At 44.5% G+C, this 27,725-nt stretch overlaps 1 protein-coding gene across 1 annotated transcript; it reads right to left on the bottom strand.

Moving 5' to 3' along the window:
- Positions 1-97: 97 nt before the first annotated feature.
- On the bottom strand, positions 98-27,725 carry LOC131266815 (growth hormone secretagogue receptor type 1-like). The gene is made up of 4 exons (XM_058269871.1): positions 27,630-27,725; positions 27,395-27,557; positions 13,457-13,637; positions 98-1,253 (listed from the first exon to the last, which is right to left on the bottom strand). The coding sequence occupies exons 1-4, from the start codon at positions 27,714-27,716 to the stop codon at positions 98-100; spliced, it is 1,587 nt and encodes a 528-aa protein (XP_058125854.1). The 5' UTR covers positions 27,717-27,725.

Below are 27,725 nucleotides of genomic sequence, written 5' to 3' on the forward strand. Positions count from 1 at the left end.
CGCGCCGGCCCAGCTGGAGGCCGTGTACGGACACTCTTACTCCTAAGATACACTTCTCCCCCTGGTCACCCTCAGGGCGCACCGAAAGTAGCGATTGTCAAACTTTTCGCCCGGCAATGGCCGCCGTTAGTAAACTTTCGTCCAGCGACAGCTGCTTCATGGTGGTGGCCCTCGGGTTCGGGCTGGCCATGGCCGACGTTCGCCGCGCTCCGAAGCGTGGGAACTTGAGCCGCAGCGGATGGCGCACGGTACCGTTGCCGGTCGGTGGGTGCGGCTCGGACACCGGTTCTGCTGCGTCGAGGGCCAGCAGGAGCTGTTCGGTTTCGGCCGCCGCTAGCAAGGGCAACGGTTCGTCGAAGGTCACGTTGGCCGGGCGCTTGGATGTGGCCCTAGTGTGGCCACAGGGTGCCTTCGGGGAGCTGGCCGCAGTGGAGAAGACCAGCAGGGGGCTCGAGTACTGCCGCACCAGGTTGATCCGGTAGAGCAAGGGAGAGCGTCGCTGGGAGCGTAGGTCGTCCAGCGAGAGTGTGTGCTTCTTCCGACCCCCGTTTCGCTCGTCATCGAACGGAGGCGCTAATGGAGGACAGAGGGACGACGGAACGAGCGCTCCCTCTTCGTCGGCCTCCAACGGGGCATGCCCACTTCCTCCGAAGGTCGAGCTGGTGGTGGTCGTCGTGGTGGTTGTCGTGGTAGTGAGCGTGGTCGACCGGGTGCGTCCCTTCCGACGTCGGTGACTGCCGCCAGTCCAATCCGCACAGCTGCACAGCCGCAGGAATCCCTTGCGGAACTTGGACGACATCAGGTTGTAGAGGATCGGATTGACGGCCGAGTTTAGGTAGAGCATGATGCGGCTGAAGTACAGCAGGTTGTAGTAGCGCTCGGGGGCCAGCTGCTGGAACGTTTCCTCCGGCACCAGGATGATCCAGAGCGTGAGCACCCGGAAGGGTAGCAGGCAGGTGAAGAACGCCAGCACGACCGCACCAAGCATCAGCACCACCTGCTTGCGCGCCTTGTGGCTCAGCTCGGGCTTGCTGAGCCGGATCTTGAGCCGCGAGCGATCACTGGCGATCAGGTTGCGGGCGATGATAGCGTACAGCACCACGAGGATCACCAGCGGCAGCACGAAGAACAGCGAGATCGTCATCAGGAAGAAGGTGAACGTCCAACCGTTGGAGGCCTTCGTTAGGCACATGGCCGCCTGGCTCCCGTCCAGGTACGGCTGGACGCTGTATTCGGCGAAGAACAGGATTGGACTGCGGGTTCGGATCAACGGGATCGAGGGAAAACGGTCCGGGATGTTCATGCGAGTGGGGAGGAGTAGAGAAAAACAACAAAAGTGCTACAAAAATAGGGCTACAGTACTAACTAACGTACCACGGCTCGAAAGAACGTGCATAGGAGTAAAGAACTGACCACTGCGCTAACCAGTAGAACTTTGTTGAGAACAAATATCCTCTTTTTATTATAGCCTTACTAAATACGTGGTTCAAACAACATTTGAGCAAGTAAAATATGCCTTTTGAAGTTGAACTATAAAGTTAAATCTGATAAATGTAAGTTGTTTGATAAAAATATTTAAAAAATGTATTATCAAGATCATATTTTTAGTTTAGTTGGACATTCATTTTTTTATTTCGACATACAAACGAAAAAAACAAGAACAGCAAATAGTTTTTTTTTCAATTTTACCATAAACTAGTGTATAGCCAATTAACACAATTGGGAAATTTATATTATTCTTTCAAACAATTAACGTGAAGAATTTAAATAACCTTTTAAATTTAACTCAGTTGGGAAATTTTCGAATAAACTTTATTCGAAATAACTTTGGCTGGGATGATAATAATAATTTTTTCTGATTTATTTAAAGTCTCTCACAATTCAAAGGTCCTATTTTTGTATGTTTTTATTTTATAGGTTATTGTTCAGAGAAGGATAAAATAACTTCCATATTTTTCAATGCTGTTCAACCATAATCAATCATTCTTTTGATGTCTTTTTTTTGTTATTCTATTCACAATGTCGGTAATATATTCGAAAAGATGTATGACGAATCGGAAATAATACTATTGAATGTAACAAGTGTCATGTTTCACAGTGACGCCGAAACGAGAAACAACTCAAATGAGATACAGTAGAGATTGATTCACCCTGACAAATTGTGTGTGACAAAACAGTCAATGGATGGGAATTTTTAATAAAAAACTGGTGGTGCATTTTTCTCCTTTTGCTTGTTGTTCATTTTAAGAATTTCATCATACCGCGCCACCGGTAGCAAAGATCGGTCAGATTTTTTGTGCGATCTGTAAATTGAATTAACCTGCATTTTTTTACTATTTGTGTTTCGGTTTCTCGTTCCACCAGCCGACAACTTTCGGCAACAACGAATAATTGCGCCCAACCCGGTGGAATCTGCGTCACGCCTGCGGTAACGGGGACAGCCGCCATGGTCGGTTGTGTCATCGGACCGCACCGCAAATGGCAGTTCCGGTCTCACCGGTTCCGGCACAAAGGGTCGCGTTCATTTGATTAACTTTCAAATTATGGCACGGATGCCGTTTTTTGTCCATCGTCTGCCACTGCGTGCGTTCCGAGGCATAGGATAAAAAAGACGAATCTCTTTAACGAATATTAATGATCACATTCCTTCGCTGAAAGGCATCTCAAACTCATTCCCTCGCTCGGCCAACTGCCCTATAGTGCGCAAATAAAACAATAATCTAGGTAATAATATAATTTTCCGTGGATAACGCACGTCCTAAAATGTCACCGTAAATTGTAATCAGAAAAATGCCTACCGTTTTAATTGAGTGCAGAACGAAATATCTCAAATCATGCGTTTTATAATGGTAAAGTAGATGAGAAGAACCTTTAGCTCGAGTAGAAAATATTTAGAATGCTTTTTTGTGATTTTTCCAAGCGTTCTTGCTCCTATGCACGTTCAAATTGTTCTCAAAATGTGGTAAATGCTGTTAGTAGAAATTTTGTTTCATTGTGTCTTTTTCCAGGGATAGTGCTTGCACGACTCTTTTTATTTTTGTTAATCCGATAACACAGTTCCATCCCACAAAATCAATTAAACACCGTAAAACCACGAATCAAACCACTCCATAAGTTAAAGTACCCTTAAGCTTTCAAAAGTTGTTACGTACATGCAAAAGAAACCATTAACAGTCGAAGACCATCCTACAACATTGTATTGTTGTTCTTCACATGTCTTGAGCGTGAAGGTATTAGTGTTTAAGCATATGACATGTAAAGCAAAATTTCTTATTATATAATTTTCATTAGGAAACCATTTTTGTGACAAAACAAGCCAGATTTGAATACATTTTGATCATTTATCAACCAGCCTACGTCGCTTACTGCAAAAATCCTTGTGTTCGCCCGATGGAGACGCATGGTACCTCGTGGCGATAAATTCGATAACTTAGTTTTAGGTAACCTTCTCCATTTCTGCTATAATTTAAGAGTGATGTGGAGATAAGCTGGAAATTGTTTTCCATCAAAGCAATAAATCTGGAAGTAAATCATATTATATCACGATGTTTAAAATTTTTCATTTCGAACCAAAACCGGCTTTTGTTTCCTACCACATTGGCAAAGAGGAATACAGAATATATTCAAATGCACGCACAATCAAACGACCACATTTTTCAACCACAAATGATCAACAATTCAATACCGCAAAACGTGTATCAATATCTCCTTAGAGGTTTTCGGAATTCCTTCGCGCCGAGTTTGTTTGATATTCGTCAGCAAGCGAAATAAAAATCAAACTCTTGTCCCCCGATTTGCACGATTGCTATCAATTTCCCCTCGCACAACAATGAATCGCAAAAAGGATCGAAATTCCAATCCCTCTTTGAAGGAGCGAGGGGACCGCTTGTTGTTTTTTTTATCGTTTGATCGTTCCGATAAAAACCGGGTTTACATTCTGTGGGGTTTTATTTTTAACTTTATTTTTTGTACTTTGTTCACCCTGTCCCATTTCGTTTACCCGCGTCCATCTGCGGGTACTCGCGCACAGGGTTTTTTTTTTTGCGTGAAATCCAGTGTTCCCAAGTGTAGGTTGCTATGCTTTAATCCGCAAAATCAGCTGTTGGTCCTTTGCTGGCGTCGGGTGAACGAACCTCTTCAGTAAATCTATGCAATCATTTCAACCGTGGCCTCCGTCCAGGATCCCTCCCGCCTTCCCCCACGCCCACGGTAGACCATCAATCCGCGACATTCCGATTCTGGCGCGACAACCACTTGAGCAAATGCTCCGCCGTCGGACCGATTGGGGAAATAAAAAGGCCACAATGGTGAAGTAGGCAGGAGCAGCAAGGAGGTGGCGGTGGATGACAACGGCGGTCCAGTCCCTCAGCCAGCTGGTTTCGAGTGTCATGAAAATGGGGAGCAACTAAAAAAAATAATACACACACACAGGACAAGTAAAAGCGAAATCAGAAGAAAAACAAACAACCCAAAGAAGATACCATGAATTCAATCAACAAAACGCCAAACACGGTCTGTGACGCCGTCGTCGAGCCGTAAATTTGTTGGGCACACATACGCCCACCACACACACACACACACACACACACACATATACTTGGGGGAGGTAGGGATGTACGCAGTTTCTTTCGCTCGAGCGTAAGTGCCACAAAACATGAGCCCGATTTCCTTTTCGACGATCTGTCGACTTCTTTTTGTGGCCCGGGGTGGCCTTGGGTAGTGAAATCCTGTAAATGATGGGGTTTATGGGATGCGTAAGGGCTGAGATTTTGTTCAAAAAGTGCACGTGTGCGAGGATGAAGAGGGGCTGGTGAAGAACGGAACAAGGGGAAGGCCAAATAGGCCTCCTTGAAGGGATCATCATCCTCCGAGAGTTTTCGGGTCGTTTGGAGAGCAGATATCGGAGGGCTTCGGCCTAAGACGATGGTAACGTTCGTCGTGATTCTGAATTGCCAGATCAAATTCTATCAGAGATATTGAAAACGTTGGCAGGAGCTCTTGAAATTCTACATAAATTAGATAAACTCGAACAATTTATAGAGAAGAAAAATGGGAGAAAAATTTTAAACTGTCCGTTCCTTTTTGGCCATTACATTATTGAAAATGTTTTCCTAACGTTCCAAAGAAAGGGCTCAACTTTTTTTTTATCAAAAAGCAGACAATTAGATTCGCTCAACTTTCAAACATTCTTCAAAGAATCACGATAGGAGAACCAGACCTGAAACCAAATCGATCGGTTAATTTCACGCGCGTGAATCTCTTATCCGCCGGTGCCGAACGCCACTAAAATCCGTGCAATCCGATCTTTACGCGCGCAATCGGATCGTGTGCTTAATCGAATTTTCACCGTGCCGGTAGCGGAAGGAACACACCAACACAAATCCTGTACCTTTGAAGCACCGGCCAACCAAATCGAACCGGTGAGCTGGAAAACTGCTTGGCCATGGGTGTGGAAAAATGACACTACAAACCGAACGCCGGCATATCTAAACAATCCCGCGTCGGTCTCCGCAGCGGGAAAATCGAAACCGAGTCCGAGCACGCGGTCCGACAAGATGACAGCCAAAGCTCAAACAATGACGGCATCGGTGGTGCGGGGATGAAACGACCGGCGTCAATCAACGCCTCTTGAAATTTGATGCCCGAACCAAATTACGCTGCTCACGAGGGCTGGTGGAAGGAGGCCCGCCTTCACTGTAGCGAGGAATTTCCTTCGATTTCGGAACCATTTTTCCCACTTGACGCCGGGTGTCCTTTTGCGCAATTTTCCAATCCATTTGTACCGCCCTGTCACGCGGTGGTGGAAGGGGCGGAAGGGGCCCAAGTGCCCGTGCGGGGACCGATCGCCATATGCTCGCTGACACTGACACACACCGGAAGTCGCACGATGTGTAGTCGATGTTGTGGTGGTGTGAGTAATGCTGGACCATTTATTTTTTATTTCCCCTTCAATGTTGATCTTCCTTCCGTTGTTTGGTGTTGGGTGTTGCTCCGTCAAACATCGGGTGGGGACAGGCATGACCCAGACTGGACCGTGACAACAAAAAAATGCTTTAAGCCACGGGGAGAAAAAAACTCTAACGAGCCTATCGCCATCCTTGCCAAAAGGGACAGAAAAGGAGACGAAACCGAAGGCAAAAAAAAACGGTATCCAGTGATGCCACGCGCAACGATCCAAGCAGTCGCGGCGGGTCAGCTAAATTTAGGCGAGTATCCTTTATGCTAAACTCTTGAAAGGAGTCGTCCATCACGACGGCACGCCTGGGGGGGGGGGGGGGGGGGGAGGGGGGACGTAGGCATGGAGACGCATTCGCGCACGCTTCGACGGGAACATCATCTGATGATTGTTTAACCTCATTTCGTGTATGTTTTTTTTTTATTTCTTTCGCCGGCTTCAAGTTGCCAAACGGCAGACGAAAATAAACGATAGAAAATCGCCTGAAACCAGGCACCGGCGGGTCACAACACAACAACAAAAAAACGAGGAAAAACTATAACGATGGGCAAAAAGGACAAATGTTGTAAGGCCGGTTCAGTTTCCGCTTTGTAATCGTTCGGCATCCGCGGTTGGTTTTCTACATTTGCTTTGCCCCCGGTCCAACCATGCCCGAAGCTAGTCGACCCGCAAATGGGTGAATGTAGTACAAAGGAAGGGAAAAGTCGTGCAGAAGATCACAGTGGAAGCTTCAGGAAAACCGGAAGGGATCGAAAGGTGGACGTGGGTTCGGGTTGGCTAAGCTTGACAGTCGTTTCTAATTAACGCACGCCTATCTTTAGGCCTATTGGCGTGGGGTAGTCTGGCCGCCTCCGAGATCGATACACGATGTTGACCGTAATTTATGGACATCGTAACACATACGGAGCAATGCTTCTTTTCGGCCCCATCCGGCTATTGACTTGCGATCGTAATCATTCGGGCTCGTCGGAAACGGACGCACATTGGGATCGTCAACCAGACATTAGATGTTGAAAATGCTCTCCACTTAATTTCGATGCACGCACCAAGATTTACTAATTGGAAGAACAACATTAAAACAACTGCTCATCGTTTTATGTATGTTTAACGATTATTACACGAGATATAAAAATGAGTTAGGGATTTAAAAAATTTACATTTACAATAAAAGCGAATATTTCCTGATCCCCTTACGTTAACAAACAATGTTACTTGAGAATGTCGTTATTATCTTTCACTTAATGAGGCCAGCCTTGCAATAATAATTAATAATGTTGAAAAATATTTCTGAAAGGATGAAAATAGGCCAACTAAGTGATTGTTTTTTGAGGATCTCCAAAATTTTATAAATCTAACGTACTGCCCAGTTATGTTGAAAAAATGTTGCATTATGTCTGCAAAACATTCTATGTACATTTTATTATCAAGTAAATAATTGAAAATACATCAAAGCACCATTATCAATTTTGTGAAAGTCCTGATGACAAAAAGATTTAAATTGTGAATAAGGCAGTTCTAACAGTTCAATCGATATGTTTGTCAATGTCTCGGTGCTTTCTATGCCCAATATTTTCATTTGGCAAACCAGTATATTTACTATCCTGCTAAGCAGTATTTACTCAATAGATGGCACGATTGTGTGTGTTTAATGTTTTTTTAGTTAACACCTATTGCAGACCTTGTAAAGGAAACGTTGTGTTCGTCATTAGTACAGTAATGTATGTTTATTTTCACAATTGATCATTTAAGGCGTCATGAGAAGAATAAGTAAACTAGGTTTTAGTTGCTTTTTTAAGTGTTCAAGAAACTATAACTATGCAATTATTCTATATTTTTATAGTAATTCTTTCTGTTGGCAGGAGTTAGAGAGGACCCTGTTGTAAACATCAAATGTCCATCGTCATACATAACTAACATTGTGGGCGCTATCTTTTGTATGCTCTGTAGTATGTATGTGACTACAACCGCCCCAAACCGAACGGACCCCATCCATCACAATCAATCCTCTATAAGGAGCTTGAAAATGAGCTTTTCGCAACCGGCATCCACAACCAACGACGGCTCGGCTCGAAACCCAAGCCAATTCGAGCTTGTTGACGTGCTGTGCGATAGCAGATCACCGCAGAGCAAGTGGACAAGCGTAAAGCAGCTAAGTAGTGGCCAGCGTAAGCATGACACACTTCAGCACACAGTGAAACGAGATGACAGATGAATTATTGCCACTAGGACATCGTCCGGCATGACCTGCGGACACACTATCCGTTGCTTCGATCGGAAAGGGTGGAAAGCAGAAGGATGGCAGAAGGTAACGACTGGGAAAGCTTCACCCACTGGCAACGCTTTCCGTCAGTCAGACTGGTTCATTCTAGCACGTAAGCGTGCATGCTGGCGTTTATCTCAGGAAGGCTCGATTCGGTTTCGAATTGCTACAATTTATGCTCCTTTCAGTCCAGTAATGTTTATCAAGCACCAACCCATACAAATACACCAACACACACACACACATTTCAGGCAGCATCCACTTGTGCGGACAGTTTGCCATAAATTTCCCAACATTCCACCGCTCTTGCTTCCCTTGCCGAAGCTGCCGCCCGGAGCAACGATTTATTTTCTCCCGATCCACCGATCGTGGGGAAAAACATTGGCGTAGATTTATGTCAAACCGACCGCGTCTGTCCATTCCCACATCATTCGAACAAGCGAGGCCGATTAACGATTCCGGTTGCTTGTGGCTCATCATTTCCCCTTAATTGCATCGTATCGTAGCATCGATTGATCTCGCGATCGGCAGCCCGGTAATAATTTATAAAAAAAAGGATTCACACCAACTGATATTAATACCGGTCATCATCACCGTCGCCCCCATCGATGATTTCAGCCATTGACAATTGATAGCATTTTTGTGGCAGAAAAAAAAGAATCATCTTTTATGCATTACTCTCTCCTTCTCCCTTCTTTCCGCAGTGTTGAAGCACAGATCGGTTGTTCATCTTTCTTTAAAGATTGCTTTTTCCTATTGGAAATGACCAAACGGGTGGAAACAAGTAGACGATTGCCAAAAGTCAGGACAATACAAGGCAAAAAGGATAGGCGAAGAACATGCATTACAAATGATGATTTGTATGACGAAACCGAGGGCGTCCGGTCAAACGAAAAGGATTCCTCGAATAAATAAACTGCACCAAAGCGAAGCCAACAGAAGGCAACTAATGAACTAAATGAAACATCCCTTTAAGGAAAAAAAAAACAAACAAAAACATAAAAAGCTGAAGAAAACGCCTGACCCAGCGTTAAATCACAATTCTTGCTTGCTCGCACAAGAACAAAGAAAGTGGTTTATTTCCCAGCTGTACTTCATGGTGAGCGAGAAAAAAGTAACTACATAAGGAAAAATAAAAGCAACCAAACACTTCAAAAGAACCAACGCAAGGGCCTCGGATGTTTACCAGCGTTGGCACAGCGAAAGAATCACTTTGGCGCATTTTTGAATGGATGGACGGACGGATGGACGCTGGAGTTGGTCGTAAAAATGGAATAAAAACACTTTCAACCATTTCGACAGCACGCTTCGAGAAGTGACGGAAAAAAATTCTATGAAACACTTTCCCCGGAGCGTAATTCTTAAGGGGACAGGAAAACTGGTTCCGCATGTAAGAAAAACCCGGCCGCTTGTTCGCATGTGTGCTTGGCACAAAACAATGGAAGTTGGTACCACGAGGAAGCAGCATGGCAATGAAATTGAGCAATTAAAGCTGACCAATAAACAAGTTGGCTTTGTGCTGCCGGTGCCTCGTTCATCATGATCGCAACGACCGACCAGAGAAAATTGAGGCACAAAACGATAACAAAAGGGGATGTCCTTTTGGAAAGTTTATATTGTTCGAAGTGGCTGGAACTGTTTCGATTAGCGATGGCGAAACTTAATTATCCACTCGGGTACCTCAAGAAAAAGAAGACCGGTTGTTACACCGAGTTCGTAAATAAATGTAAAGGATGGAACAATAAACCAATGAGTTCATAGTTATTTAATTTTCAGTAAATCTTCTTTATATCTGAGATGTTTATAAAATTGGTTTAGACAAATGATGTTGGAAAATGTTTAGTAATACTCTGTTTCACTTATTCAGTAAATAAAAGATATTTAGAATTTTCTAAAACTTGCAGGTTCTAGTGAAGTTGAGAAAATCTCTTTCCAAACTTAACGCAAACAACCTCGGCGAGGATTTAAAGCCTTACTTCGACGCAGACTTGCTGCCACAAGAAAGTTTAAAGTCTCCCCTAGATTAAACAGAAGGGAAAAAGGAAGTCTCCATTCGCGACATTATGTACTCCACAATCACTCCTTTTAAGCTGCGAGACATCATCAGCTTTTCCACAAGCGCGATGAGAATGTGTTTTTTTTTTGCCCGGCAGAAAAGAATATTGCGTTAAAAATTCCCACGGTACTTCGTGTCTCTTGTAGCGTTTTTCCGGCCCACCAGCACTCACCCACCCAAACACCCTGTAAACGACGTGATCAGCGTTAAGTAACGTTATTTTCTAAAGACGCGAAATAATAACCCAAACAACATCCGCGACCTGGTTCGTGCCGTCAGTGCCAGCCTCACGGAAATCGTGTGCTGACAAACATCGCTAGAAGACGGAAGATCGCAAAGAAAATGTTATCCCTTTAAAAGGCATTGCTTTTCGGTTTTTCCGAAGCTTTCAGTAATGCTTAGGATGGTGGGTTTGGTGGCACTTTCCTGCTTGCTTCATTATAGTTTTGTCATGCAATTTTAACACCCTATGCCGGGAGAGGCAATCCCATTTCATCCTTAAGTAAATGCTCGACCGGATGTAGATTTTCCCAAAATACATACATATGTGAGCGATTCTTTTCTGTTTAACGTTTCCTCCACTAGCTTAACATACTGAAACATGCTCGGCAGGACCACAATCAATGATTTATCTTTCCCCCGTCGACTTTCGGAACGTTTTGCGATGCCGGGTCCAGCGCCCTAGCATACAGTGTCTTTTCCAACGGAATCCTTCTAATACTCGGAATACTTTAGCAGAAACATCGGAACAAAGGCGAGTTGAAACGGTGACGAATAGAAACGGGCGGTGCAAGAAAAGGAATCCCACCCACGGGCCAACCCGTGCCCGAACGAAGGACAAAACGTGGGCGGATGGCACTTGGTGTGCTGGCTATGCTGGCTGGCTGGCTGACTGGCTTCATGGTACATTGGGTTTGCCAAAAGAAACGAAACTATTGCATTAATATTCGTCGCGTCTTCACAAATGGACGTTTCTTTCACATTCCTGTGTTTCTTATGTGGCTTCCCCTTCCATTTGTCAATCCTTTCCGTGGAGAGAAGAGGTTAGCATGCGGAAAATTCTACACGAAAGAATTGAAAAAAAAAAAACGACAACCCGATGTGCAGCTGGGAAAACACTCCACGATAAGTGAGCGTGAGAAAGAGAACGAAAGTGAAATAGAGAAATACAAGAAAAGTTCATAGAAGTACTGCACTGAATGAAGAAACTTTCCTCATTTTCCACACGCTCCGTCTAAGCGCACTCTTCCACGGCAAGATTGCTCTCCAAATCAATCAATAATAGTTGCCATCGAAAGCGAGGAAAATACCCATATCCCTTTTTTATGGTGTCCGTTTGTACGATTGATCCGTTCAGCCAACGTTTTTAAACCTCTTGCAGCTCTCATCGCCAAATAAGTGCCCGTAATATCGGTATCGTTTTTCGTTTGCTTCTTACTTGCCACAAGCACGAAAACTGCATGTCGCATGTGGCTCGGTGCATCATACCGGTCGCCTGCCCTGACGTCAACGGATATCGAAAACGAAACACCCAAATATTTACCACCCGCGAAAATATCAGTAAAATAAAGCAGCACTTTATAGTTCCCTGTCTCCGTGGTCGCAGTTTAGTGCACGGACTCGCTCCGCTTCATCCTCAGGATTGACGTTTGACCGGGGTCAATTGGGATCGCATGTTCGGTGCGTCCGGGGTGGGTCCGTAATTGTCGTAAAAAATTCACCAATCTGGATGAGGAAGACGTTGGCGATGATTTATGGCGGGGTGGCATAAATCGAGCACTTTGGTCGAGATGAGATGGAATTTGTTTATTATTTTATTCGCTTCGCAGGTTATGGAGTGTAGACGAATAAAGTTTCTTGCGTTTTAGAAGATTGACTTAGGTTTTTTTTGTGGATAAAAAAAACAGAAAGTGGAAAAGGAAACTTGGGGAGCCAATATTTTTTAACATTTTTTCCTAAAGTTACTTTTGACAACATCGTTACCAGTTAAATCAGTAATTAAATTCTAAGACGTAGCAGTTGTAGATATAACATTTGTGTTTGAATTCTTACAATTTCTAAATTGTTCTGAACAGTGCCAATCTTTTATCACGCTATTAATCACTTCTTTCATGGATAGAACGCTGGGTTCTTATTTTTAAGATAGAATGAAACGGTGTGCTATCCAAATTATAAAAAGAAGGATAAAAATGCATTACTTTTTAACTACAAAACAAATTAATCGAAGTGTCAGAGTAGTGCAATATGAATTTCAATGTTTCAAATTATTTTTGGTAAATGAAGAGATTTTTAGGAACCTATTTTATTTATTCTTATGATTCTTTCGTCTTTATGAATGACGAAGACAAACGAACAAAAAAGATTTTAAAGATAAACAGTATGAATAATGGATACAGAAAAGATGATCCATTTTGCAGTCCATAGAAAAAAGTTTCGTTCAGTGAAATCGAGCTCGAACGAACGATGGGACAAAACCAGGGCCTAAGGACTACGTGCTTAACGGTGCATTAACTAAAGCAATTCAATGGGAGTCGTTTTTGTGTCAAACTAAGTAAGTAGCAATAACGCTCATGACAAAAAGGAAACAAAATCAAGACGAGAGAACGACACGCGAGCGTTCGTTGTAATCAATCAATCGATCGACGGTAACGAGACGCCAGAGTCGTCAACGCTGGAGATGAAGATAACCCCCGGCCACGCGGGGCCGGTCGATTGTGAGTTACAACTCGTTCGTTCGATTAAGTGCTCTGTCCGCCGCGAAATGACACCGAGCCTGCCAGCCCGGTCTAGCTTCCGTGATCGATCGGATCGCCGGGCGTCTCGCATTACCGATTGACGCGCACTCCCGGATGGGCTCTTCCGTAAGAACAGCGTCGTGCAGGCACGAATAAATAAACATAAGGACACGGTGAACACAAACACACACACACACCTACACCACATGATTACACACTACGCTACGCTTGGGTGGGAAGAGAAGCACACACATGTAACACAGAAGCGACAATGGATGAAGCAAAAGCGGGAATACGTTAGCCACCGCAAACACCACCCACACGCCGGGCGTTCTCTTGATGGTGGACATAATGATGAGCCAAAGGTCCCGGAGGAGGTAGCCGGGAGGCGAACTTCTAATAAGCCAGTTTCTCCTCGGGACACCGTGGAAAAGCAACGGCAGGCTTACCTCGTCAGGATCGCGGCCACCGTCCAGGCCGCCAGGCAGATCAGCAGGGCGCGAGTCTTGGTGCACACGTAGCCCGCCTTGAGCGGCTCGCAGATGGCGTAGTAGCGCTCGAACGAAATGGCCAGTATCGTCAGGACACTCGCGTGCGCCACCGTCAGTTCCACGAACGGCACCGCCTTGCCTGTGGGGAACGAGAAACAGAACAAAACGTGGCTTAACGAGTTTGTTACGAAATACTTTACTGCAAAGCAGGGAGAGAATATCGGTGGTTTAAATTCTTAATTATCAAATTACTTGCGGTACCTGCTCGTACCACGAATTCGTTGCAAACCAAACAAACAACTCGTTGTTTTTCGCGCCGGAAGTCAAAGACTCGCCGATAATCAGATACTCCGAGTGGAAAATCGAATTTTCCGATTAATTTCGAAACGTAAACACTTCTCAACGATGTAGACTTTATTTTACCTTCCGGCCGACTCCGGATCGGCTGTAACGGTCGTAACCGAACCTTATGGTCTGCAATCAATCGCAATCCAGCGGGAGCGCACGAGACAGACCGCAGCCAGAACTGTTCGATCGTCGCCAAAACCGACCGGCTTCCGGTGTGTGCGAGTTGGCTTCTATCAAAACCTCGATTGTTTGAACGGACGTCGGGGCGGCTTTCTTGGATAAACTCATTTCTATCGAGCGAATGACGTTCGCTGTGTAACATATGATTATTTTTGATTTTTGTTTTAGATCAGTTTGCACATCGTCTTGGTACGGTTAACGGAGGATGTGTGTGTTACCAACATAAGAAAAAAAGAAAGGCCAGCAGTTGGTAACGGAATCGAGGGCATCTGTATCTAACGGTGCACGTGGCCATATTGATGTAATAAAATGGATACTGGCTGCTGCCGTCTGTTGGCGGTTGAAAAAGTTCAAAATCTCAATTCCTTTTGAAGCGAGTTAAATTGCCTATCATCATTCTGCACGTTCATCCTTTGAACGTATCTCGTTTTTATCGTTGAGAGTTGTTTTGGAAAATGGACGTATGACGTATAGTTCGATTAATCGGGAAATAAAATAGAAGAAGATGGAAATCCTACAAATCAGTAAAAGTATGAAAATGATGAAAGAGTTAACAAAGATGCAACAAGTAGACAATGGAGAAGAAATATAAAGTGATCATGATATACGTCATGATTTCTATTGATTCACTCATTCATCATTTTGTCTAGCTCAGTGTAAAGACTATTTTCGATAGGCAGTAAATTTTTCTTTCTCTGGCACATATTAAGAGGATTTTTCGAACAGTGGTATTAACTTGTTTTCTCAAAAGACTTCTCCTTTTAGTATTATTAGATTTAACGCATGAACCACCATTGACCGGCAAATCGACATCGGAGACGTTCATCTATTTGCTTCACTTTTTGAAGTGAACTTTTAGAAAAACCCGCCAATTGTCCAATTCATCCACGGCCAGGCTCATCCTCCGCCGTCTGCCGACTGTTCGCGTGCCGTCAGGCCGAGCCGGGCCAAAAGCACGCGTGTCGGTCACAAAGTACCAGCGAAATCGTCTGCGCTCCTGTTACTTTTAGCCGATACCGGTTCATTTGCTGCCGTCGGGATGAATCCACCTTGCGGCGGGTTTCCGACGAGATGGCATTTGAGGAATTCACTTTTTCTCGTGATCACATCTTAATTCATCTTTGCGTGGTTACAATTATTGAAGCTTCGTCGCCATCGATTATCCTGTATGTTTGTCTTGTATTTCAATTGTTCTCATTGTTTTATGCAAACGCAAATAAATGCAATGTATTGCGATTATTAATGGGGGTTTGATCCGTTTTTAATTATAATTAAATATTTTAAAATTTCTAAATACCAAGCGAACATCAACAAAATTTTAAAAATTTACTTTCAATAATTTAGATTCATCTAATTGAATAACCTGACTTAATTACTTTTTAAAAGAAGCAAGTAACTGTCTGACTTCAACGTATGGCATTGATACAAATTCAAACTGGCTGAAATGTCTCTCAATAAAAGATTCTCTGTGAAAACAGCATTTTGCGAAAAAAAAACTAAAAGCATCCCTTTTGCACATAATTTGCTACACGTCTTTGTTCTCGGTTTTAAAATCGCTCGCAATGGTTCTCACTTAATCCTCAACAGTGTCGTTACCGTTCTGGAACCTCCATACGCTTCTATAATTTCACTCAATGTGAGATGAAAAATGTATAACATACCTGTCGATAAACTTTACTCGATCAAAAGTTTTATCTCCTAATATGTTAGCAGAGCTGAGGTGTTTTTTGTTTTTATTTTTGATTTTGTTGCGCTACTCCCACTCGTACATGGTTTTAATTCACCAAGACGATCGCCTTCGCCGACGGTGGCGGTGCTGGCGAATGAAAAACTTATTTTCCCGCTCAAGCAGCGTACGGTAAAATTGCTTTTGACGATTTTCAGCGGAGAAAAAACCTCATCGGTTTGGTTTTGGTTCACTGGTTTTTAATTAGATTCGAAACTAATTACCGTCAACAACTGCCGGACCGGTTCGTGTTGCGTTTTGCCCCCTCGTTTAGTAATACCTTGTGCCTTGCCTGGCCAAGCTAGACCAAGGGTGAGTCGACGGTTTTATCGTGCGTGTTTAGGTATAAGGGTAGTAGTAAATATTTATGTTTTAATTTGAACTTTTTTGATGTTCAAAATAGACATCAAGTTTTTTTTTTCATTTTAATCGTATAGATCCTTTTTGAAGTTTTGTTTTCGTTTTTGGTTTTACAAAATTTCAGATTAAGCTGGTACGATGTAGTAGTTTGACTTAATGAGATTATTCATTGTCTGATCATGTCGGTGTAATAAGTTATCATATAAATCATCAATTAAACTGTCGTATTTTTTCCATTGTTCCAAATGAGGCGAAAAAAACTACCAATTACACCCATCAGTAATTACACCCTGCACTAAGTCGAACGATCAGTCATTCTGCAAGTAGCTTGTTCGAGCTTATTGAACGACGATAAAATAAAAACGCTCGCAATAATCATTCGTCGTCCCAATTCTAGCACTTCCACGACTATGACCCAGAGCCAGAGACACCGTCAGGCAACAAAGCGATCGGGTGCAGCCTGGGGAGATAAAATTTTATCAATTTGCACACTCCAATGACACCGTTCCCTACATTTTGTCTACCCTGTCAGACGAACCGCCAGCTACCCCGCAAAACTGGTTCCGCCGGTGTCGCCAGCGGTTGTTGCTTAGTTATTTATTGTTTTCTCATTGTTGTGGTTCGAAAAACGATAAAAGCAATAAAGCCACCTTCCCGTTTCGTTTTTTTTGCCGGTCTGAAATATCGGAACCTGGTGTGGCTAAGTCTAATACTTCGAACCCGTTAAGGAAACCTTTATGCCAATAATTGAAAGGCGTTACTAGCGTTACTTCTCGGTAGAAGCACACTTTCCTCATCGTGCGATGATGCCGCGTGGGGCACGCTACGTAGTATCGATGATTCAGTTTCGTAGTTCCAAGGAAAGCCGTTTGATTGTGAATCTATCTGTTTACTCATGACCCCAAAAGCTAAAAACTAAGCGTGTCGTTTACCGCCCTTACATCCGGATGTTGACGCTGCTGATGATGTGCGGACTGGGTCTGCTTTATTTCCGATCCGGCACGCAACACCGGCACCACCAAATGGCGGGGGAAGACGTCTTTTGAAATGCAAATTTTGCCCCAAGACCTCAACCAGACTTTTCTAGTTTTAACTCTTTTTTTCTTGCTTCGGCATACGCTCTTTATGTTACACCGGGGAGCTTGTGCCGCTAACATGTCGCGCTTCTGGTTGTCGTCGATTGAAGTTTCACGGCAGCGAACGGCATCAAACGGTACGTCCGCGGTACACAAACTGCGCTGCCATGCCAAAGACGGGCACTGTCGAAACTCGATCCGCTAACAAATCGCTGTCAGTCCTGCCGTTCCCACCGTTTCCACCGTCGACGGACCTTTGAAGCGCAGAAGGACGAGTGTGTGTACCACACCGATCATCATCTTATCCCTCAGCCACCCCCGGTCGTCACTTCACGGTTGCCTTCGTTTATACTTTCTGACCGGGCTGCATCTTCCGTCGGTGCACGTCAATTTCACGGGAGATCAAAATATTTATGAAACGCAACGCATGCATCTCCGACGTTCTTCTTCAGCACTGGTGCGACCGGCTGGAGCGGGAATGCGAAAAACCAACTCACTCCATGCGGTCCCGATGCGATTCGCCGACGATTGCAGATAGAGTTGTTCTTTTCGTTTTCGGTTTTAGCCACCAACTGGCCAACACCGAGAGTGGATCAGTTGACGTGCACGCGTGGTTCTTCGTGTAATTACTCAATTAACATGGCATGATTTACCGATCAGCCGGTGGCAGTGATGCAACTGAATTACGTCTGACAGATGAATGATGTGTCGTAATTCGTCGTAAAGTACAATATCAAATGTACAAAACACAGCTAAAGTAGAAATGTTGCAAAAATGCAATGAGGGTGAGTGCTGTGGTATTAAATTACACAGTGCTGGTACAGCAAACTTAACTCAGTTGTTCAATAGGGAAAAAATCCATATTATTGATGCAGAGTTAATATTCCAGTGACTACGTTGTGTTTCATTCAAATACAGAAAATAAAGAACCTAATTGGTTATTTAGAAAAAAAACTTCCCCAACTACCGGGAACTTTCGTTGCAATTAAAGTTTGCGAAATAATTTCTCCGTTTGGACTTTTCTAGCTATTAAATTTATATTAAAATTTTTAAACGATGTTAAAATATCTAACTTACACATTATTAATGTAGTTGAAAATATAAATCTCAAAAAACACTATATTTTGTGATATAGTGGAAGAGAGGAACTGAGATTAGTGTGTCGGTCGTTTCATTCATCACGGCTACAAAGTGTTCGGTCATCGTTCATGTTCAACTAATACGTTGTTGCTGGCGCATGTGTCCCAATCGTATTCACATTTACGCAAAAGCACATTGTTCCCGTTCGAACTGGCTGTAGATTCATCCCACCTCGTGGCCCGGGCGTGAATCACCCGTCGTTTACCGCCGTGAAGGCGAGGCCTCATCATTTCGTCTGCGGATGCAGATCCGCGTCGTAACCGTTCACCAGCCATTTTCGCTTCGACAACGGCGAGTTCACCGGTTCATGTCCACCAATTCAGAGGAGCCGCGAAACAACCGGATAACCGCCATCGTGCACGATGGCCATGGCCACCGTACTCTGGCTGCGCTTCTGTTACCCCGGCTGATCGAGAACATTCATTTTAGGAAAGATTCATTTTTATTATTTCACTTCCGAAGTGTACACTTGCATCGCTAAACGGGTGAATTGGTTTACTTTTCGTTTAAAGCACCACAAAGGTTCATTAAAGCAGTCACCGAGACGCGTATTTATCTTCACACCCCATCGTGGCCAGTAATGTGCAACCGTTTAGCGTTCAATGAAAACGCAATTGGCCAACATTGTGTGCAATAACCGCAAGGAAACGACCTGTTGCTGTCGAGTAGGAATTATTTTAAAGCTACCCCTACTCGAAACAACTCGCATTGCAAGAGGTACTGCATTAATCTTGTGTCGGTTGTGTTCCACCCGGCAATCACGCGCGTGCTGCCCTTCTTGCCACCGCTCACACGTTTGCTTCGCTCTCTCCCTCGTCCATCACACCCAGCCCAGCCCTGCAAGCTCATTAATATGGCTCCAGTAGAAAACGTAAACCACGGACAACCCGCACCGTTGGAGCTCGCATTACGGCGCCTGCATACGGAAATGCACAGCCACCCCTCGTCCCGCGAAGACTACGCTTTTTCGAGTGTGGGTGTACAGCGGGAGGGCGGTAAAGTACCAAATCTCCCATTCGGTACGGTTATTTATGTTCCTGTTGGCGGGTTGGCTTATGATTGCAATTTTACGAGTGTTTCTTCGATCGCCTGGTCGCCGATCGTTACCTCCTGGCGTTGCACTTTACAGACCTGATCCCTCCCTTACCACCACGCGCCCTCCCTTACTCCTTATGTTTCGTCTCACGATCATGGATGTACCAAACCAGGGTTTTCACTGCATCGTTTATCCAGTTTAAGTGATTCGTTAGGGGTTGATAAAGGTTATTAACCAAATAATAATTACCCAGCTCAGAATTTATTCGATTTTTGGTATTTCTAAGCTAATAGGATCAATTTGTTTAAAAAGGAAAGATAGTTTGATTCACCACGTTCCTCAAAAGTGTTTTCGAATTTCCATGGCCCTTGTTTATTTGTTGTGCTATCATAACTAGCCATGCTTCTCTTATCTTCTTAAAGTAACCGTAAATAATCATCTATTGTCACATATAATGTTATAACAAAGGAGATCTTTTGACAAACATACAACTAGACTCTAAAGAAGAAAGACTCATACAAAACATAAAAATGTTGAAGTAACTAAAATATTCAAATTTGGTCTATTTTCTGTGGATCAATAATATAGGTCTATTACTACATAAGGATTTTACAAAAAAGCCTCCTAGATTGAAATCCAGACTTTTTTAGACAAACCTCCTGAAAGATGGTTTTACGCAGTGGTACATCACTGCTCATGATCACACTCACAACAAGAAAGTTGAGCGCTACCCATGCTCCATCCAGTAATTGAGGTGTAGGCCCATCTTTTGTACCATCGATCGATTGTGGATGAAGTTGGACGCAGAAGATTGACACTCTTGCTCTCTTTTCTCTTTCCTCTCCGTCCCTCATTCCCGACTCGATACGTATAGATCGCTCAACACGCCACCAGGGCTTAATGGGCCACGGGACACCATCGTCACTCGGTAGGAGCTGATTTTGCAGTTCGTAAATTATGCATCAGCGTGCCGGGAGTTGGCCAAAATCGGTGGCCCCTGTTTGCACTTTCTGCGGGGGCGCTAATTACTATTTATTGCCCGTTTGCTCGCGATCCTTCCGTGTGCGTATCTGACAACCGCGTCTCCTTTTCGACGAGGAATGTGGGATGTGCTAACTATGGTGACGTCTCCACACTCTAATGGCACCCGCAAACAACACAAGTGCACCCGAGACACGTCTGGGGTCAACGCAGCGTGAAACAAAAGTGCAGCATTCTTTAGCGTCAAACTTGCCCAGTTCGTCGTCTGGTATATAATTGACGATTTGTGAATCCCTGTAGGGGGTTTCTCCACAGTTGCTCATCTTCGGTTCGCGCGAAGAGAAAAAGAACGACGTTGCACTCGGGAATGGGGCGCCAGCGAAGGAACTGACCTACAAAAGCCACCCACCAACCCAGCTACAAACATATCGGCAATCGACAAGCCAGCGGGCAGCACAGGAAATTTTGTCTCATCTGCATCGTTCCCCTTTATTCAAGCTCGGTCAGTGAAGAAAAACATTTACCCTCGAATGACCGAAGATCAAATCTGAATGAATTCCAACGCGAAGCCCTAGCAAGTGCCACCATGCATGTACACCTTTCATCGCAAAAACTAAGGCACCTCTTTCTTTTCTTCTCTGCACCGATCGGAATCGATAAGAGATTGAAGAACTGAACCATACCGGGCGGGTTAGGAAGTGCATTAGCAGTAAATTTCGTTTCCCTGTGTTGGTCGTTCCTGCTTTCGCTCAAAATAACTTCAGTTCGTGCATCATTTAGTAGCTGCATCCACGTACCATCACGAAGGTATTCCAATGAAGGCACAGAAATGGCCCCCCCTTCCCGGAATAACCTCTACATAAAGAATGTACCGCCCAAAGCTGGCATGGGGATGTACATCCTTGGCTTAAAGGCGTCGTCCTTACACACGTGTTTATATGTGAATGTGTGTGTGTTTGTGCATGAGCCGAACGAACGAACAAGACTCGAAACAAGGTGACTTTTGGCTGCTTCATCCGATAAAGCAATGAATTATTATTTGCCTTTGTGAATCTATCTGGAGCAGATAGGGAGCAACTACTCCTTCCAAAACCGATGGCGTCATCAGAGCGCGTTGGTTTTTCCCTCTGTATCTCTATATTTTTTAAGGCAGGCAAACGTGTGTTTTTATTCGCACCATGTTTTCCCAGAGGCTTTATGATTTTGTCGAAGCACGTCCAAGCTAAATCGAGTTTTAGTCTATTCTTTTTTCCATACACTATGTTGTGCCGTACACATGGCAAGCATGAAACGTGGCGCCTGGATTTGGCAGATTATAGAAAAAAAAACTGCTTCGCCATACACAAAGGAAAAATGATACCGTCATGGAGTTCCTTTTTTGCGCTTCTAGGAAGATATAAAAGATGGGATGAAAATACCGGCACAGCCGGCATTCGATTCATTTTATCTTTCCTCCATTCGGTCCAGTGGAAGGATAAGGAAATTTCACGACCGATCATCAGCAGAAAATCGGAGTATCCGATTCCGACCAAGATCTTGCTCGTTCTCCAATGCCGGACATTCAATGTGGGAAGCACAATCAATTTGTACTTTCGCCGAACAATTGGGAGCGAGGAAATTAGAGCCATTGGATTTACAGTCTTAAAGTGGTGAGTTTTCGTAATCACTGCCCCTTCCCACACGCCATACATCACAGCGTGGAAGGATTCGTCTGTTAAGCATGATTTATGACGCCTGATAATACCGAGCGTGCGGTGCGTTGAGAAGTAATATGTTTGCTCCAACCATCGGACGGATTCTTCTCGTCACACCCACACCATCGGAGCTGGTCGTAGGAGGCCTGCCGCTGCTGCATAGGCCAGCAGTTGCTATCCGGTGGCGTCCGGATCCCGGGACCAAGAGGAGCCGACGAATGGTCCGGGTCTTGAAACCGGAACAATGGGTAACTGCTGAGATGGCACCCGTCGAGCACTAGAAGAACCGGCGCTCTAGGACCTTCTTCTTCCGGTCTTTCATTGGGGCTGGGGTAACTGATCTTGATGATGACCTAAATTTTACTGCCATTGCGACTGTTGCGACAGCCATTTCGGCACATACACACGCACACACGAGAAACTGTGAGAGGGGATGAACGCTTGTGGGAAATCTAATCCTCTGCCGCTAGAAAAGCTTCACATTCTTTGGCTCCTTGGACAGCGGTTACTTCCACGCAGCTTTCCACTTCAGTAGGGGACATACTTCTTCGCTCCCGTAGGAGAAGAAGAGAGAGAGAGTGGGAGAAAGAGCGGAAAGGAGGAGGCGAACCAGCGGCAAATGCTGCAACTAAATGCACCACAAGGGAAACAAGAGCAGACCGCCGTCCACTGCACCTTGTGTCGCCCTCGCTTCCCCCCCGGGGGCGACCACAGAAACAGCTGGTCCGGTGCGAAATGAGCTTCTGATCGTATCGGCAGGATCTGTTGGATCTCCGGCAGCCTTGAGCGATGCACCCATTCCGCCGGTAGCCGCAAGCACCATGGACAGGATGAAAATCCACTTACGTTATAAAGTACGAAACCGCAGCTGAACTTCGTCCTCCTTTCAGAACTTCGGTTCGCTCGTCCCGGTTCATCGACAACCTTTTTCCCAACCCCTCCCCTCCGAGCAACGGGTGTAAGATAACATTATTTCACTGCAAAAATCTGCACTTCCCGGAGAAACCGATATCACCTCCCACACGATGCTCGGTGACGCACGGGGTATCCTTTTGGCAGTATTTTACACAAAGACATAAGTGGCCACGCAATGCATTAGCCCGAGCAAACAGGTTTCATATGTTCCGGTTGGCCTCATGGCACGGTAGAGATATTTTCTATCTCATGCTTCGCTTCATAAATCAATTGAATTTCTATATTTAATTTTGATTTATTTAGCTTTTGATGATTTATTTACATTTACTGAAAGCATTGTTTACATAACAATAATAAAAATGTATGACATCGTCATAGAAAACAGCAACACTTAAGCTTATGATAGCGAAACACTTTGCTTTTTGCTGGCTTAGTGCCCTGACTTTCTTAACTCTAGTTAACGTGATCAAAGATCGTAGACTTCAAATAACCGTCAAAATGTAGATTATACGAACAAGCAATAATTATCTAAGTTTGCTGAGAAGAGCTTGTCGCATCACAGATTTTGGAAATAAGAAGTAATATAAAATTGCTTTAAAATTTCCAGAGTATAAATTACATACTGCAAAGCTTTTCGTCATAATAATAATTAAGCTATAAGTTTAAACGTTTATATTACGATTCCAATAACATTACTTAATTGTCATATTTATAGCATTAGGAATAACGTAGACAGAAAAGAAATGACCACATTAAAGTAAAACTAAATTACGAACTCAAACAAAAAACATAATTGCTATAAATTACTAAAACAACTTGAACCAAATTGCATTAACTTAAAAGAATATGAAATTTAGTAATAATCATCCTCAATCGAGAGTTACTTGAAATAAACAACGAATACCATCGTAATTGATTGGCCTTGCGAATCTGTTATGACAATAAGCTGAAAAACCTGGCAACCTTTCGCTCATCAACACCACGCTGGCTCATAATGACTGGCCAATGGCAAATTAAGTGAAGCATCTTACGAGCGCAATCCGTTCCCCGACGGTACGTTGGCATGCAATTTAAGCTCCATTTAATAGCATTAGCTTCATTCCGCATCCCAGGCTCAAGTGAGCGTTCCATGCAGCGGATTCCAACCGGCAGCATACCATTTTCATAACTTTTCGTCACCCAACACCCCATGCTGGCATGCATGTGCAGTTGCATGCCGTGCTTGGTCCAAGCATGAACCTCAGCTGGGGTAGAATTCCCCAGCGATGCCGATCGAAGTCGCGGATGGCAGATTTATATGGCCACCAGGTAATCGGTTTATTGGTCCCCGTCCACTGAGTGGCGTAAACCGTGCTAAAACTTTCCGGTGCACTATGCCGGGCAACATTCCCACCGGAGCTTCCCTTCTCTTCATTCTGCCGTTTTCTTTGCCAACGCCGATGGTGTACTTTTACATGCCACTCTGGCGGATGCACCGAGCCAATGATCTCAAGCATATGGCACGAACGTCGAGTGTCCTCCGGCGTGCCCATCCCCCAAATAGCTGAAAAGCCTCATCGAAAAGGAAAGCGAGCAAAAAGACCGGATCGGATGTCGTGCGACCTCGCACCCGATCCGATTGAACTCGGACGCCCTTCGATCCGGTGGACTTCTGGGGGACTTTGTGGCGGTGGCTTTTCATTACACGGCGAAGCACACCGTCGTTCAGGATGTGAATGAAAGAAGGAGAGAAAAGCTGGTAGGAAAAACGACACTCGGACGTACAATTGGCCCGAGCGCCAAGGAGAAGCGCAACCAGAGCATATCCGAAATTAATTGTAATTTCCGGCAGTATTAAGCCCCGAGACCCCGGTTTGCGGACGGCGTCTCCCGCGGTGAAATTGCATTTAAATTATCTCACTTCTGGCTCTCGGGGCCGCTTTTCCAACCCGGCTGCCCTTCGAACACTTCGCCTTGGTTGCTTTTCTTTTCTCTCGCCTCGATTCCATTACGGTATCCAGCATCGTTTTGTGTCTGGTTCGCTCAGTTTTGGCAGCTGACTGTTTGCTTTATCCGATTCGCGAGGGAAGTTGTTTCCGACCATCTTTGGAAGCTTTTTGACACCCCGGGGGCTTCTTTCAGAAGGGAACGATTTTTTAACATTTTTTTTTATCTTCATCGAACTTGCGCCTGTAGCTTCACTGATTCTCGTGCTCTTTGTGTTGCATAGAAGCGCCAAATCGTGCTCCCCGAAAGACAAGAAAGAAAGTTACGAAACCTTTCGGGTCTGTTCCGGTTGTGGGGTGGTGGTACGAGGGCGGATTGAATTAAACCACCGGCAAACCCACTAGGTTTCGGTTCGATACATATTCATCAGCCCTGGGATTAGACGTTCGGATGGTTTTAGCTCGGGGTCTCGATTTATGTCCCCACGCGATACCTCGGATATGTGACGCTCCGGGCCTGAAGCCAACCGTTTTCCGGTGCTGTTCTTTATTTTTCGTTCGAAGTGAAAATGGGCCTCGGTACCGGAACCCAGCTATCGGACGATTTTCCGTGCCGTTGATTGGCGTTGGGAGATTTACCGGAAAGCTCATGCGGTTGCCTTTCCTTGGGTTCTTTCGGGGACTGACAGGTTGGTCGTTTCATTTGGTCGCTTTTCGGGTTCATCCCGAGTGCTGCGTGAATCATTCCGATGTCATTTTGTGAGCATCTTCTTCATTCCGGGTTCCCTTCTTCGAAGTAGGAAAATCAATTTACCGAAGTAAGATAACCCTCTGCATCGCACCTTGAGGCGTTGTCAGTTCGAAGGTATTTTTCATTCGGAACATCATATCAGAACGCAACGAAGCGAACAATTATGCAACTCGGAAAATAGTTGCTGGAAGCTAACAGACATACCCGGCTGGAATGTCGCTGCGGGGCCGCTACGAGAACGCTTCCAGCTCTATCAGTCCCAAGCCTCGGAATGGGTCCATATTTTACGGTAATAATAATGCTGCAGTACACATTCAAACGCCCATTTTCGACACGTTTACCGCCCGCCGGCTCGGGAAGCGTTACGGTGCGGGTTTTATTTATTCCCCCGGTGCATTTATTTATCCTCCGCTCCGTTCTGCACACATTGCCCGGAGGACGTGCCACCGAGGTTCATGATTATCCAGTCAGTTTGTTTGTTTGCTTGTTTTTTGCCTTATGTTGACATCGAAACCGGAGCAGCAGTTGCAACAGGGGCGATTGCAACACCCGCTGCCCCGCGCGGCACATTCGGTGGTGGAATTTGTTTAAATTGCTATTACATGTAAATCAGTGGCGCAGTGGTTTTTTCGCGGCGTAATCCGAACCGCTGGGAACCGCTTTTTCGGTGGCTAAAAGCGGGGAACGTGTTGGACCACCTATCGATGATTTTATGGGGGTTTACTGCATTTACCCCAGCCAGCAGTGGATGAGGTGCGGAGTTGATTCAGGAAGGATCGAGATAAACAAACCAACGAAAAAAAAAACAACTAGCTCAACAGTCGGTTGACTTAATGTTGTTGATTTCATTAGCACAGTTGAGGATTTTTTTCTGAGATTCAAAGAACCAAGTACAGAACAGAAGTTGCACTCTTGGTGATAAGAAGCAAATTAAAATAAGAATGTAAATTGGGATATTTTTGACCGATTTTTTTGTAATCTATGCCTGCTTAAGATAGCTTCAACGAAATTTGTAATCAACACATTTTCATTCATTTTCATTTTCAAATAACGTAACGCGTCATAGGCTATAGAAAGGAGTTTATGTTAGTTAATAATTTTAAATTCAAATTTTTTGTGTGTGTATTATTTTCGAAAGCACAAACCATTCAAAACTGTTTGTTTAGTATTTGCAATAACTTTACGAATTAAAAACTATCCAAAAACTTATTTAATTGACTAAATAAACTATTCCAAACCAGTCGTTATTATTTCATATGGATTGAAAGAAGTCATTTTCAAAATTGTTAAATGTTTTTATTTACAAAAAAATAACTAGAATCAGTTTGTTATCTATTTTGATTCGTTTTGCAAGAATAACGCTCCCATTTTACATCACTCACGCCATTTCATCGACATACGTTATTACACTTTTGCGTTTCCTTCTGCAGGAATGGCAGTCGAAAATGCAACCACCCAACCCATTTAATAATAAAATCTGAACAGACACTTATGTCTGCGATACGAACGATGCTGACGACGCTGACGACGTGGACGAAGACGTTAGATAAGGAATGTGGAAGGAAGAAGAAAAAAAGGTTCAAAAGAGTCTTCCCCGCATGAAGAAGTGCGTTTAAGTGGACTTCCGATCAGAGGGAGGAATAAAGTAGCACATTTCCTGCTTTGCGTCCACCACTCCCTATCGCCTTGCGTCTGTCATTAGCGGTCGCGCCGTGGAAAGCAAAGAAGTTGGACGAAATGGGAGCGTTTCAAGGGAATACTTACACATTTCCTCGCCGAGCACCCAAACCTCCGGCGGCGAGTTGACCTCCACCAGCACGGTCGGGGTGCAGACGAGCAGGACGAGCAGGTCGGCGATGCTTAGGTTGGTGAGGAAGATGTTGGTCGAGTTGCGCATATCCTTCGTCTTGAGGATAACGATCGGGACCTGCGGGCAAGGAGAACGGTGTTAAATGACGAGACGTCATCCAGGAGCCGGGGAAATGTAATCAAAGCTCACCATAATGTTGCCGATAACGCCGAGACACATGATAATGATACAGAACACCATCGACGTCGCCCGGATGTACTCGGGAATTTGGGGCATCTCGCTGGA

The sequence above is a fragment of the Anopheles coustani genome, chromosome 3, assembly GCF_943734705.1.
Source record: "Anopheles coustani chromosome 3, idAnoCousDA_361_x.2, whole genome shotgun sequence".
Lineage (NCBI taxonomy): Eukaryota > Metazoa > Arthropoda > Insecta > Diptera > Culicidae > Anopheles > Anopheles coustani.